The following is a 17,565-nucleotide window of genomic DNA, read 5'->3' as shown; positions in this document are numbered from 1 at the left end:
AAACACACAAAAAGCACAAAAAGTCACAGACTGTTAGTGAAAAAAAGTCTATTCATGTGAACAATGTATGGCAAAGAATTGAAGAGCCTTTAGAAAGTTTTAGATGTGAAATTTGTAACAAGGCCTTTTCCAGAAAAGACAACCTTATCCAACACAGTAAAACCTGTCAGAAAAGCAAAGACAAAAAACAGACGGAAGACATGAGGTTCAATTGCAGTGTTTGTGGTAAAGGATTCCAATATCGTTGCAACCTAAATCTTCACATGAGGGTACACTCGGGAGAGAAACCTTACAAGTGTGTGGTTTGTGACTTTCGCTGTAACTTTGAAACAAGTCTGCGTCATCACATGAAAAAGCATACAGGTGATAGACAGTACAGATGTGACGTCTGCGATCAACGGTTTCTGAATAAGAGGGCGCTACAGGTACATAACAGAATACACATATACAAGAACCCCAAAATATATGGGTGTGGAATCTGTGGGAAGGAGTTTACTATCAACAGTAGCCTTAAACGTCATCTTCGAGATATCCATCAGATGATTCAACAGCCGTGTGAACTACCACAGACAACGAGCAACTCGAATCAACAGCCAAACAATGTCAACTTAGATATTCTTGTTAGAGTCCTAAAGGAATCCATCGAACTGGAGGAAGGCCCCAAAGATTCTGAGAACCATTCTGATGAATTGCAAAGCATGGAATTGACCAACTCCTCTACTGGTAATGAATTTCAGCCGGAAGATTTATCAAAGCAACCGACTGTTATACGAAAGTCTGCTAGAAAACGTACGACGGCTCACAGAAAACGTTCCAGTGATCATGAAGAAGAATCAGACAATTACGGTGTACTTGATAAACGAGTTGTGTCAAGGAGTGTTAAGTCACATGAAAAATCTCGTTCAAAAACCAAAAAGTTGATACGTGATTTCAGTGACGAAGAGTTTTCATCTGAAAAGCGCCTTCAAATACACTGTACTAAACCACACCAGGAAAAAACAGATATGTCTACGCAAACAGCTTATGATGAACCTTCGTGTAGGAATTTGAATGGATCAGGGTTGCTTGTTAATTTGAAAACTGAGCCTCAGGAGCCAGAATTAGAGTCGAGTAGTTCTGGTTTGGAGGTTAGAATAGAGTCTAATAGTCATGAGTGTGGAACATATACCTCCGGAGTTATGCATGGATCGGAATCTAATAGTTCTGGAGTTGTACCTGGATTGGAATCTAATAGTTCTGGAGTTGTGCATGGATCGGAATCTAATAGTTCTGGAGTTGTGCATGGATCGGAATCTAATAGTTTGTACTGGAGTAATAGTTCTGTTGCACCTGGATTGGAATCTAATAGTTCTGGAGTTGTGCATGGATCGGAATCTAATAGTTCTGGAGTTGTACCTGGATTGGAATCTAATAGTTCTGGAGTTGTGCATGGATCGGAATCTAATAGTTCTGGAGTTGTACCTGGATTGGAATCTAATGTTCTGGAGGTTTGCCTGAGTTGGAATCTGATAGTTTTGGAGTTGTACCAGGATTGGAATCTAGAAGTCCTCGAGTTAAGCCAGAATTAGAGTCAGACACTATAGCTACATCTGAGTCAAATAGTTTCAGTCTTGAACACGAAGAAGAGATGATCAGTTCAGGTCCAATGCCTGAAGGAGAGTCAACACTGAGTCAATTTGTAGTGGCAGCTGTCCAACCGGATACCTCAGGTTTGGGATGTATCATTCAGGTGGTCGGCGACCCCTACCAGCTCATGACCCCGGGATTACAGGGCTCGGGCCAGGAACACGGAGAAAAGGCAAATGGCTCTGGATCAGGGCCTGTATTAGATTTGAAGTGTTCAGTTCAGGGACAAGGATCAAAGATGAATAGTTCAGGATCTGAACTGGGATTAGTGTTGAATAATTCAAGTCAGAGAAACATTATTATAGTGTCCAATGACTCGGGGCATGGTAGTCAATCAGGCAGCGTACAGAATAACATCGGCAGTAACACAAAAGAATTTACAAACATCTCCGTGCTTTGGAATGAATCACTACCGGCTGTTGTGCTACAGGACGAGGCTTGTGGGCAAGTCACGGACATTATCTACAGATGTGATGTTTGCGGAGCGGATTTCAGTCATGCAGACCAAATACGAGAACACCAGAAAGTTCACTGGGGAGAGCAGATTTTGGAGCAGCAACATAAACAGCAGAAACAACAACAACAACAACAGCAGCAGCAACAACAACAACAAGTTACAGTAAAAGAAGAGACACCCAAGCCATTTACTTGTGAAATTTGTGGTAAAGGATTCACCTTAACTAAATCTCTAGCGACACATATGAGAACTCATAGTGGGATTCTACCACACGAATGTGAGTATTGTGGTCAAAAGTTTGTCAAGGCATTTTATTTAAAGGAGCACCGCACGTTACATACTGGGGAGAAACCATACAAATGTGAGTTTTGTGGAAAGGCATTTAGAACGAACACAACCCTTAAAAGCCACAGGAAGACTCATAACCGGGGAAAAACCATACAAATGTAAGATTTGTACCATACAAATGTAAGATTTGTGGGAAGTCATTTCGTGAGAAGCATCACTTAGGGCCGCATATTGAAACGCATTCCAAAGAGAAACGCTACAAGTGTGACGTCTGTGGAAAGGGATTTCGTGTAGAAACGTACTTAAAATTACACCGCAGGGTTCACACCAAGGAAATGCCGTACCAGTGCGAGCTGTGTGGTTACCGTTGTAACACGATCAAGGCTCTGAAGGTACACAGTAGGAAACATACCGGAGAAAAGCCGCACAGCTGTGATGTGTGTGGTAAGAGGTTCCCACTCATGAAAGATCTGCGGGTCCATCAGACGACACATACAACAGGAGCTAAAACCTTCGAATGCGAAATATGTGAAAATGAATTTTCTACCAAGTTAGGCCTTCAACGACATTCCAGAATGCATATAAAGGAGCAGCAAAAGGAATCCAAAGATAGTAATATGAAAAAAGAAAATGACTCATGTTTAGAAAATGACTCTCGTACAAAAAGTAATGCACATACAGAAAATGACTTGCATACAGAAAATGTGCTACTAACAGAAAATCCATCTCATACAGGAAATGATGCAGAAACTCAAAATCTGTCTCATACAGGAAATGATGTCAGCAAAGATCAAAGACTTGATAACTCTTCATTGGATATACTCGTTCATGTGTTAGATGAATCTGTCACACCAGATTACGACGACAACCAATCAAATGATAATGATGGTTCCGACGACCCAGAATACTTCCCACCTACTGACTCACCTGAAACAGAGGTTAGGGAGAAATACGCAAGAAAAAGATCTTACAAGTGTAAATTGTGTGATAAGACATTCACTAAGAAAAAATATCTTAAGACACACAGGAAAATTCACGCAAGAGCAAAGAGTTTCAAATGTGATAAATGTGATGGCAAGGAATTTACATCGCAAAAGGGTTTTTACAATCACTTGAGAATCCATAAGAAGAAGGAACGTAAACCTAAACCGACAGTCGATGGGCAAGCTTCGCGTCAGGAATCAGACGGTGTGAAAACTCGTTCTGAGTTTGACTTGAATGGTCCATTTAACATTATACAACAGGTCAACATCGTACATGAACAGGCTGGCGTGCAGGTGTTGGAGAATATCTACAAATGTGATGTTTGCGGAGCGATGTTCAGTGAAGCAGAACAAATACGTGAACACCAGAAAGTTCACTGGGGAGATCAGACATTAGGCGGAGAAGAAATCGTGGAGTCGGAAATCACACAACATCAGAAAAAGGTGAAACAAATGACAACAAAGCCATTTATTTGTGAAATTTGTGGTACAGGGTTTTCCTTAACTAAAACTCTACGAACACACATGAGGGTTCACTACGGGGATCTACCGCATGCCTGTGAGTATTGTGGGAAGAGATTTGTCAAGGCGTCTTATCTCAAAACACACATGAGGCTACACACGGGAGAGAAACCTTACTCATGTGAGTTCTGTGGCAAGACATTCCGACTGTTAGCTACGGCCAAAAACCACCGACGAATTCACACTGGAGAAAAACCATATGACTGTACTATTTGTGGCCGGTCGTTTCGTTTGCCTAATCACCTACAAGTACACATGGATACTCACTCTAAGGAGAAGCCGTACAAATGTTCGGTTTGTAGTAGGGCATTTAAGACGGAATCTTCGCTGAATTGTCATGTCCTAACACACTCTGGACAGAAGCCTTTCCAATGTGAAGTCTGTGGTTACCAGTGTTATACTAAAGGTTACCTGAACACTCATGCCAAAACACATGCAACAGAAAAGGCGCAAACTTGAGATATTTCGGGAGACCAACATGTTCAACAACATGGAGACAAAAACTTTTAGTGATTGATCAATACGAATTTCCACTGATAGAAAAAATCCAGGCCAAAATTTAAAAAATGTTTGTTTCTCCTCCTCTATGTTCATTTCAAAATACCGTATGTCTTCAGTCATGTTTCTGAGGAAGTTTTTTTCTTCTGTATGAAGAAACTAAACAAAGTGAAGTAAAATCTACATGATTCAAAACTAACCTGCATTCCACTGGCTTTACCTAAATAGTATACAGTAGTCTATCATCATGTTGAGAATTTAGATTTGTTAAAATTTCTTTTCTTTCAAAAAAGAAAAGGAGGAAAGAAAATTGCCCACCTACCTACCCAATTTTGACAAGATTGGGAAAGGAGAAACAAATATCTTTCTAAGATTGGCCTAATCAGTAGAATTGAATACAGTTAAACAAATATCTTTCTAAGATTGGCCTCATCTTTAGGATTAAATACAGTTAAACAAATATCTTTATAAGATTGGCCTCATCTGTAGGATTGAATACAGTTAAACAAATATCTTTCTAAGATTGGCCTAGCTCATCTGTAGGATTGAATACAGCTAATATTTGAAAGATATACTTGTAGAAGTTGTCAATACAACTTTATTACCGTATTCTCCGTAACTGGTGCCCAGGGCTTTTACAAAATTGTAACAAATATGACAATATTAGTATACTAAAATGTAAGTTGTGGAAGAAAAAAGGTCATCCATAATTTAACTCTTCCTGTATCTACATTAATCATTTACAGTAAACATTCATATCATTTAAGACACATGATATTGTGATTCATATATATATATATATATATATATATAAAAGACTCACAAGTTCATGTAATACAAAGTTGATTTTAGAAGGCACCACTTGTTGTAAATCAATGTTAAATCAATGGCAAGGGGGCGTTCTCCAGAAAGGGAAAGGGTACTTATAGGGGAGGAGTGCTAATTACAGCGAAAACGGTATATCGGTTTTAGTTATTTACTGGTTTATCACCTAAAATATACGTAATTGATAATTTCATTGTTATGAAATGAGGAGAAATTCAGTGAAATACTATAACTTTGTTGGATTGAAAAACTTCTGTTTTAATTACAAACCTGTCTATAAAGGACACCAAAGGAGCATAGCAGAAATGTCCTTTATAGACAGGTGTCCTGGTATAGAGGTCATTTGTAATGAAATTGTATAAAAAATTGTACCAAGTGGTTTTACTGTATAAGACGATAGTTTCAGCATTTCTATATTCTTCTTATGAAAGAAAAATGTCATTGTAGCTGTATGTGGAATTATAGATTACAGATGGAAAGGTTTTTTAGCTCATGATCACCTGCCAAAAGGGCAAGTGAGCTTATATTATGCCGTGCTATGGCATCCGTTGTGGATCAACTTTACCATATATACACAATTTCTTTTTCTCCAAAACTAGAGACCTGATATATATATATATATATAGCATACTGGGTTGAAGTGCTACCAATTGTTTGTTTAAGATAATAATTACCTCGACCTTCATTCAAGGTCACATGGATCAAATAGGCTAATATCTTAAAACAACTTCTTTTCAATAACTAAGAGGCCTAGATATTTGATATTGGACCACTGTGATGCTAGTATGAAGAGCTAACAAGTTTGTTCAAATGAAAGACCTTGACCTACATTCAAATTAACATGGGGCCCTGATATCTCAAAACTTAAGTAAAAAACGAACTTCATGCAGTCACAGAGTTTAACATAAGGAGAATATCTTAAGTTTTGACTAAAGTCTACACTTTTGTTTTAAGAAATCGGGGCCAGATAGGTTAAAATCTTAAAACTATTTTAACTTCTTTTCAATACTTAAGAGGTCTATATACCTGATATTTGACCAGTGTGATCTTAGTATGAAGAGCTACAAAGTTTGTGCAAATGAATGACCTTGGCCTTCATTCAAGGTCACATGAGTCTAATAGTCTAGAATCGTTAAACTACTTCTTGTCAATAACCAAGAGGCCTAGAAACCCGGCATTATGCCTGTAACATGTTGGGATGAATGGCTATCAGGTTTGTACAATTGAATGACCTTGATGTTAATTCAAAGGGTTTTAAGAAGCTAAAATATTCACATGATGTCTTAGCTTTAACTAAGAAGCCTAGATATTTCAATTTATGACTGTACATAGCATGCTGGGATGAAAGGCAACAAAATTTGTTGAAATGAATTACCTTGACCTTCATTCATGGTCACAGAGGTAAAATAATCTTTATTCATTCAATAATGACCTTCATAGTATTTAGAGACATAAGGTGAGTGATTTGAGCTCATTTTGTTTTATTCAACATTAATTTATATACATGTACTAATTACCTTAGTTGGTATAAATGTTCAATTTATAGAAGAAAAAAAGTGTTTTAATACAAAAAGAGTTTTGTACCTCTTTTAATGCATCTAGACTGGTCATCAATTCCTAAATAATATTAATAAATTTGATGTTTTAAACATTTCAATCACAATAAAGATATTTATTGTATTTGTACAATATTTGTAATTTGTATGATTTAATATTAATTTTTGAATTGGTAAGATATTTAATCAATTATTGATATTCAAACTTGCGGGAGATTCACTTCCCAGACTTAAGGCTGTATGCCAGTATAAACATACTTGTGTACTTGTACTGTATTTTTTTGTAAATTTTTATGTTTCTGGGTTTGATTTTTCAATTTTCATTAAAATAGTCATAATGTGCACCTGTATTTGCTCGTTATGTTTTGGTAACCATGAGTGAATGTTTTGATCCACAATCAACAATCGCAAACGACGTTATTTTATTGGCTCAGCCAAAACTAAGTCTAATACTGTTTGATGATGATTCTGGAGCCTGAACTATACCATGCATCAGGGCTGATGGCCCGGCATGATGTACAAGAACTATATCCTCGCTGTAAGTCTTGTGTACAAGATGAAACATGGTCATTTGTTCCTTTCGCCTTCATGAAAATAAATTGGTTGATTTACTACCTGTACACTACGTACTGTATTACATGTACATTGTATTGAATTTGGTTGGTTGCAGTCCCACTATAATAAATCTTGTTGCAAGCTACAGAGTTAGCAGTCATATGGAAATGTATACAGGATGGCTATAAGCACAGGGACCTGGCATGAATTTCTAACCAACAGTATTGATATATGTATATTATAGTATCAAGGGTATGAACGACGACATTTAGAGCGGACAGGGAAATTTCTACCTAGTCTAGTTTTGGTATATTTCTCTGTTCATCAGGCCAAATCTTGGTTAATACTTGGCCAATTTTGTTTTTGTTCATCAATCACTCAAATGAAAGATGAACTATAAGATAAGATATGTGTTACTGTTATATAGAGCCTGTGTATTAAAGAAATTATGGATTAAAAACAATATGTCAGTTTTTCTCTACCATAGAGTTCATACCTTTGATACTATAATATGTATTATATAAATACTGTTGGTAAGAAATTTGTGCCATGTCCCTGTGGCATCAAGTAAAGATAGAGAATTAATTGCTATATAATTTAATTTATTCTACAAATCTAACAATTAACATCAAGTTACAACAATATTAAATATTACACCGGTTTTTCACAATGCTCTGATACTTCACAAAACACACAAAACAATACCAACAGATTAATATCTGAATCCAACTGAAGAAGTTATATAAATGATGTTTAGGTTTTTGATAATAGTATGAATAGAGACTCGAAACAACTCCCACCTATGGCTAGAATAATGACAAGTAAGGAAGGGACCTGCTAAATGACTTATCCGGGATATCAGACTCCAGGTTTTGACAACTGACTCAATGGTGGTTTTTCTCCGGGTACTCCAGCTTTCCACCAAACCTGGCACATCCTTATATGAACTTGAGCCTGACTGTTAATTAGATGTAACATGGGCCTTAACGGCCACCTGATATTTGATACAAATTAGCTATGTCATTTACTTGCCAACTTTTGTTCCTTTAGACAAAAAATTTACGAAATAGGAAACAATTTTTTTGTGAACATTAAGGAATACCACAATACAAATTAATCCTGGAAGTAATTTTTTAATTCAATGAATTAATCATTATTATTGCAAAGGGCAATAACTCCATCACCCGCAACCGAATCAAGCCAACTTTCAAACTGGCCCATGATCTTTTGTATTTTAGTCTACATAAAAAAAATAATTGGTGTTTAACTCTATATATATATGTCTATTTAACACAAAAACTATAATAAAATAATTTATTTTGCCTTTGATGCATGCACAATCAGTATTTCATTCCATATAGGGTATAGTGACACAGAATTTTTTCTGGATGCAACAAATTAATTATTTCTTTATATTTTTAACTTAAAGTAAAATTAGAAGCTCAAACTATTCAATGGTGGTAATAGTGTAAAGTAAGTAACTTTTGTAACTGAAGAAAAATACTACATCCTTTGCTCAATACAAGTTTTTGATAGTGAAAAAATACCATTTGTCAGCGGTGGAGCATCTTTATGTTTGGTGAATATTTACTCTTGAGTTAACGAGGTCCAAAAATAATTACTAGTGCAAAGAGATCTTTACACTGTTTGTCAACATACAAAGTTTAATTAAGCTGAGTGCATATATCTATTATCGTGTACATGTTCACAATTAAGGTCCATTCCAATAATAAGTATTATTGCAAAGGGCAATAACTCTGTCAGTTACAGTTGAATCAAGCAGATTTTCTAACTCAAACGAGATCTTTCCAATGTTAGTCTAAATACAAGGTTTCTTTAATCACGGTAGATATTTACTTAAGTTATCGTGTTCATAAGGTCCAATTAATAACTATTAATGCAAAGGGCAATAACTCTAAGTTACAGTCACATCAAGCTGATTTTCGAACTTGTCCGAGATCTTAGGGGTCTTTCCAATTTTAATCTACATACAAAGTTTCCTTAATTAAGCTCTGTTCATTAAATTTTACTCAAGTTATCGTAAAAATATAAATGTTAACGCACGACGGCAATAGGTCACCATGACGTACATGTATGGTCAGGTGTTGACCTAAAGAAACCAAGTGTACCTTTTGACTAGACAATAAATATCAATGTGTAGTTTACGTGCCTTCCTCCTTCACCATGGAAAGCTCCTGTGGAATGTTATGTGTGTTAATATGAATTTTTAGCGTTGATTGCTGACTTGAATTTTTATCACAGATATGCTGTTGTTTACTCTCTAGCTCTTGAAACGTTTCTTCACAAAATTCACACGGGTATGACTTCTCATGTGAATTCATGTGCCTTTGCTTACCATCAAAGCCTCGAAATGTTTCTTCACAGACGTCACATTTGTACGGCTTCTCTCCTGTATGAATCCTTGTATGTAACTTAACACTTGTGTCATGTCGGAAGCCTTTCCCACAAAACTCACATTTGTATGGTTTTTCACCTGTATGTATCCTCATATGATTTTTTAGGTTATTCGCACGACTAAAATCTGTACCACAAACCTCGCACTTAAACAGTTTCTCCCCGGTGTGTGTTTTGATATGAACCTGTACATGTGAAGCCTGTGCAAATCCTTTACCACAGACATCACATTTGTATGGTTTTTCCCCTGTATGAATTCTTGAGTGTCGAGACAGGTATGAAGACACATGAAAGCTCTTTCCACAGATGTCGCATTTGTACGGTTTCTCTCCTGTATGTGTCCTTGTGTGGGCTTTCAGATGTTCTGCCCTGTTAAACCCCTTGCCACAAAAGTCACACTTAAACATCATTTCCTGCGTGTGTATTCTAGCGTGGACACTGAGGTTGGAGCTGGCATTGAAACCTTTTCCGCAGACCTCACATTTGTACGGTCGTTCTCCGGTATGCGTCCTGATGTGTCTCTGTAGACTGACCAGCCAGTTGAATTCCTTCAGACAGACCCCACACTGGAAGGGTTGTCCGTCTCCATGTGTCATCATGTGTCTCTGCCGACTGATGATGTCACGGAACATCTTCCCGCATTCTTCACACTTATACGGCTTTTCCCCTGTATGAGATCTGAGATGTGTCTGCCGACTTGACGCTTCACTAAATCCTTTACCACAGACATCACATTTAAATGGTTTCTCCCCGGTATGTGTTCGGGTGTGTGCCTGCAAGTTCCCAGCCTTACTAAAGCCCTTACCACAGACATCACATTTGAACGGTTTTTCCCCTGAGTGCGTCCTTCCATGGGTTTTCAAGTTAGCTGCCTGACTAAACCCCTTACCACAGATGTCACATTTAAACGGCCTCTCGCCTGTATGTACGCGGAAGTGAGTTAACATGCGATCTTTCCTTATGAATTTTTTATCACAGAGTTCACACTGAAACGGTTTTTCACCTGTATGTGTTCTTGTATGAATCTGCATGTTAGATGCCTGGCTGAACGCTTTTCCGCAGAATTCACATTTATACGGCTTTTCCCCTGTATGGACCTTCTGATGTGTTTTGAGGGCGATAGAGTGACTGAATTCCTTGCTACATACCTCACATTGGAATGGCTTTTCTCCCGTATGTATCCGGGTGTGACTAAGTAAGTTATTGGCCTGACTAAAGCCTTTACCACACACATCACACTTGTAAGCTTTCTCTTCTGTTTGAAGTTCAATCTCTGCTTCCTCACTAAACCCCTCATCAGTGGTGTCTTCAGACATGTTTAGAATCCCTTGTATCTACATGTATGTGGCATTGCTGGAATCTTTTATTTAGTAATCCCATGTAGTTTCAAACATCATGGCTGATCCGTCATCAGTTTGTTCTGATTGTGAACGACGTCATGGCTGATCCGTCATCAGTTTGTTCTGATTGTGAACGACGTCATGGCTGATCCGTCATCAGTTTGTTCTGATTGTGAACGACGTCATGGCTGATCCGTCATCAGTTTGTTCTGATTTGAACGACGTCATGGCTGATCCGTCATCAGTTTAATTTCTGATTGCGAACGACATCATGGTTGATCCGACAACAGTTTAATTTCTGATTGTGAACGACGTCATGGCTGATCCGACAACAGTTTAATTTCTGATTGTGAACGACGTCATGGCTGATCTGGCATTAGTCTGAACAGTGAACAGGTTGCAATGATCTCTTTCATCTTCGCATCTGGAACACACACAAAGTAAAACTATGATTATTCTGAGATTTATATATAATTAACTAACAAACACACACAAAATTGAATTATAAATATACATATAGTTCTGATGTACAAACATACATCTGCTTATAATGTTTGGAGGGTGCCAGTTGATCCCAGGACTGGCCGCTAATTAATATAAATTTTCTTCTGTCCTGTTACAAATTTGGTGAGCTTGCCACCCCATCTTTCAATCATTAGGAGATGTGGCTTAATTAGCAGGGGATTTGCAAATTAAATTTGAGAGCTAGCTGTTGTCTCTTTGAAGGAGCAGACTTGGATAAAGCAGGGAGAGGTTTATGTAGCAGGTGTGGACCAATCATCAGCGAGCAGTTACATAAAGATTAAAGATGCTCCACCGCCGACAGACCATAAATGATACTCATCATTTGAACAACAATTGGTGTTTAATCGTGTATATATATGTCTAATTAACACAAAAAATTATACAAAACAATTTATTTTGCTTTTGGTGCATGCGCAGTCAAAACTTCATTCTATATATAACATAGTAACAAGGAATTTTTTCGGGATGCAATTAATTATTTATAATATTTTTACCTTGAAGTGAAATTAGAAGCTCAAACTTTTCAATGGTGGGAAGTAAGTAACTTTTGTAACTGAAGAAAAATACCAAATCATCTGATCCTGTTTTTGATAGTGAAAAATTACCATTTGTCAGCGGTGGAGCATCTTTAATCGATAGAGCATCTGATTTTATCCAGCTTTTTAAACATATCATATGCTTTAATAGCTGGGATTTGTCAGTAAGCGTTATTTCCTGTGGCTGCTGTATAGAAGCCAGCCCGCATGGCCAGCTGTTAGTGGGTCATCCTCGATACTCCAGGGGTCCCAATCACTGACAATTTCTACACCCCTGGACTATCTCATAGTAAAACTAAAGGCAGCATCAAAGGACTAACTTACCTGTTCTGTTGCCTCCAGTTTTACTATGAGATAGCCCAGGGGTGTAGAGACCGTAAATGATCAGAACCCCTGGAGTATCGAGGATGCTAGTGGGTTGGGGGGAAGGGGTTATATGTAACAGGAGAGGAGAAAATGTTGCGGTCAGATCGGGGCTGATAGGTTCAAACCTGGGACCTCCGGTCCATACATGCTTTATCTGTTTATTGATAGAGCTACATTGAACATTTACCTGCATAAATCACAGTATATATGTTACTGACTACAGGCAGACAAATATATCTGTGTGCGTGCAGGTTCTATACATATTTTCTTTTCTTCAGTTTTGATAAATTTTAATTTTTAAAATCATTATCTTGTCAGAGGAAGCACAACAATGGTAATGATCCACTAATAAGGTATCATATACATGTGTATAGTTATTACGTAGTATTGCAAATGACAGAATATTGTGTTGATGTTTTGATTGGGATGAAAGATATGTGTGATGTGTGACAGCCCCTCTGTGGGGGGACATTATTTATATATGAAGGCTGACCCCAAGGCCCTTGGTAGCCTTCAACTTATAGAGATATGTCTGGGGAATGAAGAATGTGGGGGTTTTTTTTGAAAAAAAAAAAAAAAAAAAAAAAATATTGTGTACCTTTAGGTTCATACATGTATGGCCTACATGTAGTCAGGGTAAATCAACTTTATTATCAAGTGATATTAAGAATTTGAATGGTTTATAAGTAAAATAATGTATATTTTTATTGGTCAATATTTTTCCTCCAAAATTCCTTCTTTTGTTTGTCTTTGTACTTGTTTGTGAGGCAGTTCATAGAAAGAGCATCCTCCAGGTGTTACTATCACTGTGTTATAACCACCACTGGACTATATCTCATAGTAAAACTGGAGGCAGCTCAGAGGAAAACATCTGAACCAATCACAGGCCAGCAAAAATTTCCTTTGAAGACTACAGAGAGAGTACGTGACGCCCAACTTCAAAGCCACACAGTCAACCACAGTGTACCATTATACGGCTCTTTTGTTGTGCATCAAAGGACTTAATAACCTGTTCTGTTGCCTCCAGTTCAGAGATACACTGTAGTCCAGGGGAGTAGAGATCGTAAGTGATTGGAACCCCTGAAGTATCGAAGATGGTGGGTTGGGGGAATATGTATATGTAACAGGAGAGGAGAAAATCTAAACCAAATAAAAAACGAGATACTCTGGCCCTAGGCCTGACACCAGATTTAGACATTATGACAGATAGATGTCTGGTGTACAGTATAGGGCCAGAGCGCACTAGTACATGAAAAGGTGGAACTGGCCGACACTGTTTGGAATCAGGACAGGTCATCTCCTATTCAGACAGCTTACAAAATATCACCTCTAATCTCAATGTGTTGCTATATTTGGGTAGATAAATTATTCATTTGTTGAAAAGACCATGGTAAGTGACACTTCTCGGTGGTCAGTCTGAATCGGAGATGACCTGGGCCGGCCCAATGCCAAACGGTGAGTTCCACCTTTTCATGTACGCGTACTAGTGTGCGTGCGCTCTGGCTCTACACCAGACATCTATCTTTCAGTTTCATATTGTCTTTAATAAGTCTGGTGTAGATAACTAAGTAGATTACTTAATTGATTACCCTGCCACACCAATACATGATTACCGTGCACGTGGTCCAGTTGAACAAAAAGAAGCTTGATCGCTGTCTCAGTATGCATCGCAACTGTAAATACATGTAGGCCTAGTCTACATTATATATTTTACGTAGCTAATTATATAATGTTAGGCTACATGACTCTGCTCACTGCAGATAGACTGATAACACACAAATAAGGAGCTGATTGTATCCCCATCAAAAGAATAATGCAAGCTTTTCGCTATCTCAAACTTTACCAAAACTGCTTTCTGATAAATGATGCCGCATGGTAGCTTTTGGTAATTAGCTAATTCTGTAGGTACAGTACATGGTTATGATGATGTGGTTTCTTATCCTTTTCCAGCTCGATGGAGTATACATGTAGGACATAAATCCAGCTCGATGGAGTATACATGTAGGACATAAATACTATCTAGTTCAAAACATTTTTATCGACTATATTTTCCTGAATACACATGGGCCGTTTTCGTTCATTGGGAACAACCGGTTCGACCGTTTGTTAAAGGCATTATTTCAAGTATAAATCCTGACGGACCTGCAGTTTTTAATACAGGCCTGTGAGGGCTTTGTCAAAGCTCGTCTGAAAACAATGTAAAATCGCCAGGTCCGTATTTAATTCATAAACGAACAATAATCGAAAAAGGCGTATACGTGTAGAAGAACAGGGAAAATACACATTCCTGTCGAGTGCCCCGACCAGGAATCGAACCCGGGTCTCCGGCGTGGAAATCTACGGCTCTACCGACTGAGCCAAAGAAGCATGCTCCGTCAGCTGAGTGACAGAGACCGTATTTAACACTATTTACAAGTCACACCGACCCGCTCCTTTTTTTACATACGTACATGTACATCCTCGATATACTTCAGGGTACTGTTGCATACACGCATACCAGAAACACAGGGACATGGCACGAATTTTTTAACCACCAGTATATGAACTCGGCGGTAGAGAAAAAAAACCTATTTTCACATTTATAGAGCCCGTTTATTAAAAAAATCAAGGTTTTAAAAAAGTAGGTCCGTTTTTCTCGACCGCCGAGTTCATACCCTTGATACTATAATATATATGTATTCTGTTGGTTAAAAAAAACGTACCAGGTCCCTGTGACCAGACCCATAAGTACTGAATTTTGATGTTCTTGATAATAAGACTACAATGCACGCAGCTGTATATAAAATACATGTATATCAATATATTAATTCATTTTTCAAATCCATATAGCATAGCTTTATCCATTGCTTTATAAATTTTATTTTTGCTTAGATTTTAGCAAAATCAAATCAAAATGCGATTAAAAAAAAAATAAAAATAAAATTGGACTTTATCCTGTGGTGGCCACTTCTACAGTTCAGCTTAAAGGAAATTACTATCAATGAAGCAGTGAAGTTGCGTAAATACTGTATATATATACGAGGAACAAAAGAGAACCCAGTATTGAACCCTGTAGAATCACCTTAGATCAAAAGAAAATTTGAACAAAAGAAATTCAACAGAAGTCAATTCTTGAATTCATCCCGTACAAACAAGCTACATCGGCCACAAGCGAGATTAATTTCTTAATTTCTGTACCACCTACAGAAGAAGAAAAACAAGACATTAATAATTCAAATAAATGTACAGAAGCAATGGTTTGAATTCCATTATATTAGCAAAGGATTTAGTTGGAATTGTAAAAATATGACTGCTTCTCATATGAACCAATTTCTCTGATTTATTATTATTATTATTTTAATACTTATTGTATCATTTTTGTCAAAGATTTAAATAGTACAATGTACTGCATTAAAGTATTCATCGGTCATGTACCATATTGACTTGTGCAAGTCTACATGTACTGTATGTGTTACACTAGTTCAGGTTAATATAACCGATAAATTATTGCGGAAACTAGCCAGTGCAAATCCTGCAATCGCCTTTAGGCGGATGATATTCCGTTTGTAACCAACCTCTTTTCTGCGCTTGTATCGACAGGAAAGACAGTGTACAGGATCGGACCGAATTGGGCAGACTCTGACAGGAACGTGTCTTAGACAGGATCGGACAGAAACGTAAGAAACATGATAGAAAATGGGGGTCGCATTGGACAGGATAAGACATAATCTGACAAAGTTGAGAAAAAATGTTGAGTGGAAATAAGTCAATTTCAAATAAATATGTTTTTCATAAAGATATCTTTAATAAATTAGACGTGACAATACTTGAACAAGACTCTTTTGACCTAACAGAAATGAACATTCGATTCAAGGACACACTTCAATATGTGAATCTAGTAAAAACTAGTACTGGGATGTTAGATGAAGTAGACAAAAGAAGGCGTGTTGACTTTAAAGTGACAATTCACTCAGGCTAATAGTTTTACATAGCCAAGAAGCAAAATATGGCATAAATGTATTGTTCTACATTTCTTATGAAACATATAACATAAGATATTGACAAATTTCACGTCATTGTTTAGTATTTTAATTGATACCGTAGTAATTACAAATCGTTGATCAACACGATTAAACAGGTACAACATACATGTACATATGTATGCTGTACCCATATCCGAGCTAAAGTCACGCATGTTAAACAAATGAACTACATAACCATTGTGGAGATGATAAAATGATTTTTTAGGCAAGGCAATTAACCTAATAAGGTAAACAGACTACTGTCAGGGCGATTTGAGCAGTTCTAGACAAAGGTAGCATTACTCTACGAGCAAGGGACAGGTTTCGGCATACAAGATGTTCGACCACAATGTGTAATGGCCGACAGCGAGCGAGTTTGTTGAACATTTCACAAGCGAAAATCTTGCCTTTTTATAGTGCTATATCATTGAAGCATGCAGCCGAAGACAACAAGCAACACACCCCACCCGGTCACATTGTACTGACAATGGTGGAGCCAGTCGTCCCACTCTCTTAATGCTGAACGATCGATACTACCACTTTTATAGATTGCGGTGTGTCTCGGCCAGGGGACAGAACCCACAGTCTAGCTCACAGCGGCGAGCAACTGAAGGCCAAAAAATTAGGTGCTAGGAGACCTAAGGAAGAAGAATGGTAATTACATGTAGGAAGAAGAGAAAATTTAATATCCTAATTTTAGTCGCCTTTTATGATCATGCAATAGGGACATAGGCACATACAATTCTAACGCCCTACCTGCGGGATTTAATTGGAAGCTTTTGAGGTATATATATATATCATATATGCTATCATCATCCATCGGTTGGTCTAACAGGTGCGCATGGCAATCGGATCCCCTCGGAGAAATTTCCGGTAATCGTCGGAAATGTGATATATTTCTGAAGATTCACGGAAATTACTCAGAGATGTCGCGATTGGTGCGCATGGTTAATGCAAGGGTTATCTCTCTTTGTTCTGCTACGTTGTATTATTCGATGGAGTTTGCAATGGGGTATCACAAAAAAATACAGTTTTAGGTATAGACTTTAGTGTTGATTTACATAGAATCCCT

General features: G+C 37.6%; 3 protein-coding genes across 4 annotated transcripts; 2 read left to right on the top strand and 1 right to left on the bottom strand.

Annotated features, from left to right (window-relative positions):
- Positions 1-199: 199 nt before the first annotated feature.
- On the top strand, positions 200-1,568 carry LOC138310842 (uncharacterized). Its single transcript, XM_069252166.1, has one exon. It carries the CDS (start codon positions 201-203, stop codon positions 1,566-1,568), a length of 1,368 nt encoding a protein of 455 aa, XP_069108267.1. The 5' UTR covers position 200.
- LOC138311193 (zinc finger protein 665-like) lies at positions 1,334-7,097 on the top strand. The gene is made up of 2 exons (XM_069252673.1): positions 1,334-2,461; positions 2,569-7,097. The coding sequence occupies exons 1-2, from the start codon at positions 1,628-1,630 to the stop codon at positions 4,333-4,335; spliced, it is 2,601 nt and encodes an 866-aa protein (XP_069108774.1). The 5' UTR covers positions 1,334-1,627; the 3' UTR covers positions 4,336-7,097.
- A 737-nt stretch (positions 7,098-7,834) lies between these two features.
- LOC138311192 (zinc finger protein 234-like) lies at positions 7,835-14,464 on the bottom strand. Of its 2 annotated transcripts, none has more exons than XM_069252672.1 (2): positions 14,336-14,464; positions 7,835-11,489 (listed from the first exon to the last, which is right to left on the bottom strand). In XM_069252672.1, exon 2 carries the CDS (start codon positions 11,039-11,041, stop codon positions 9,473-9,475), a length of 1,569 nt encoding a protein of 522 aa, XP_069108773.1. In that variant the 5' UTR covers positions 11,042-11,489; positions 14,336-14,464; the 3' UTR covers positions 7,835-9,472. The 2 variants fall into 2 exon arrangements, with proteins under 2 accessions (XP_069108773.1, XP_069108772.1); XM_069252671.1 differs by having other exon boundaries at positions 14,106-14,402.
- Positions 14,465-17,565: the final 3,101 nt, after the last annotated feature.

Source organism: Argopecten irradians, chromosome 16 (genome assembly GCF_041381155.1).
Source record: "Argopecten irradians isolate NY chromosome 16, Ai_NY, whole genome shotgun sequence".
NCBI classification, from domain to species: domain Eukaryota; kingdom Metazoa; phylum Mollusca; class Bivalvia; order Pectinida; family Pectinidae; genus Argopecten; species Argopecten irradians.
Note: the sequence above shows the minus strand (reverse complement) of the source record. Positions and strands in the feature narration are given on the sequence as shown.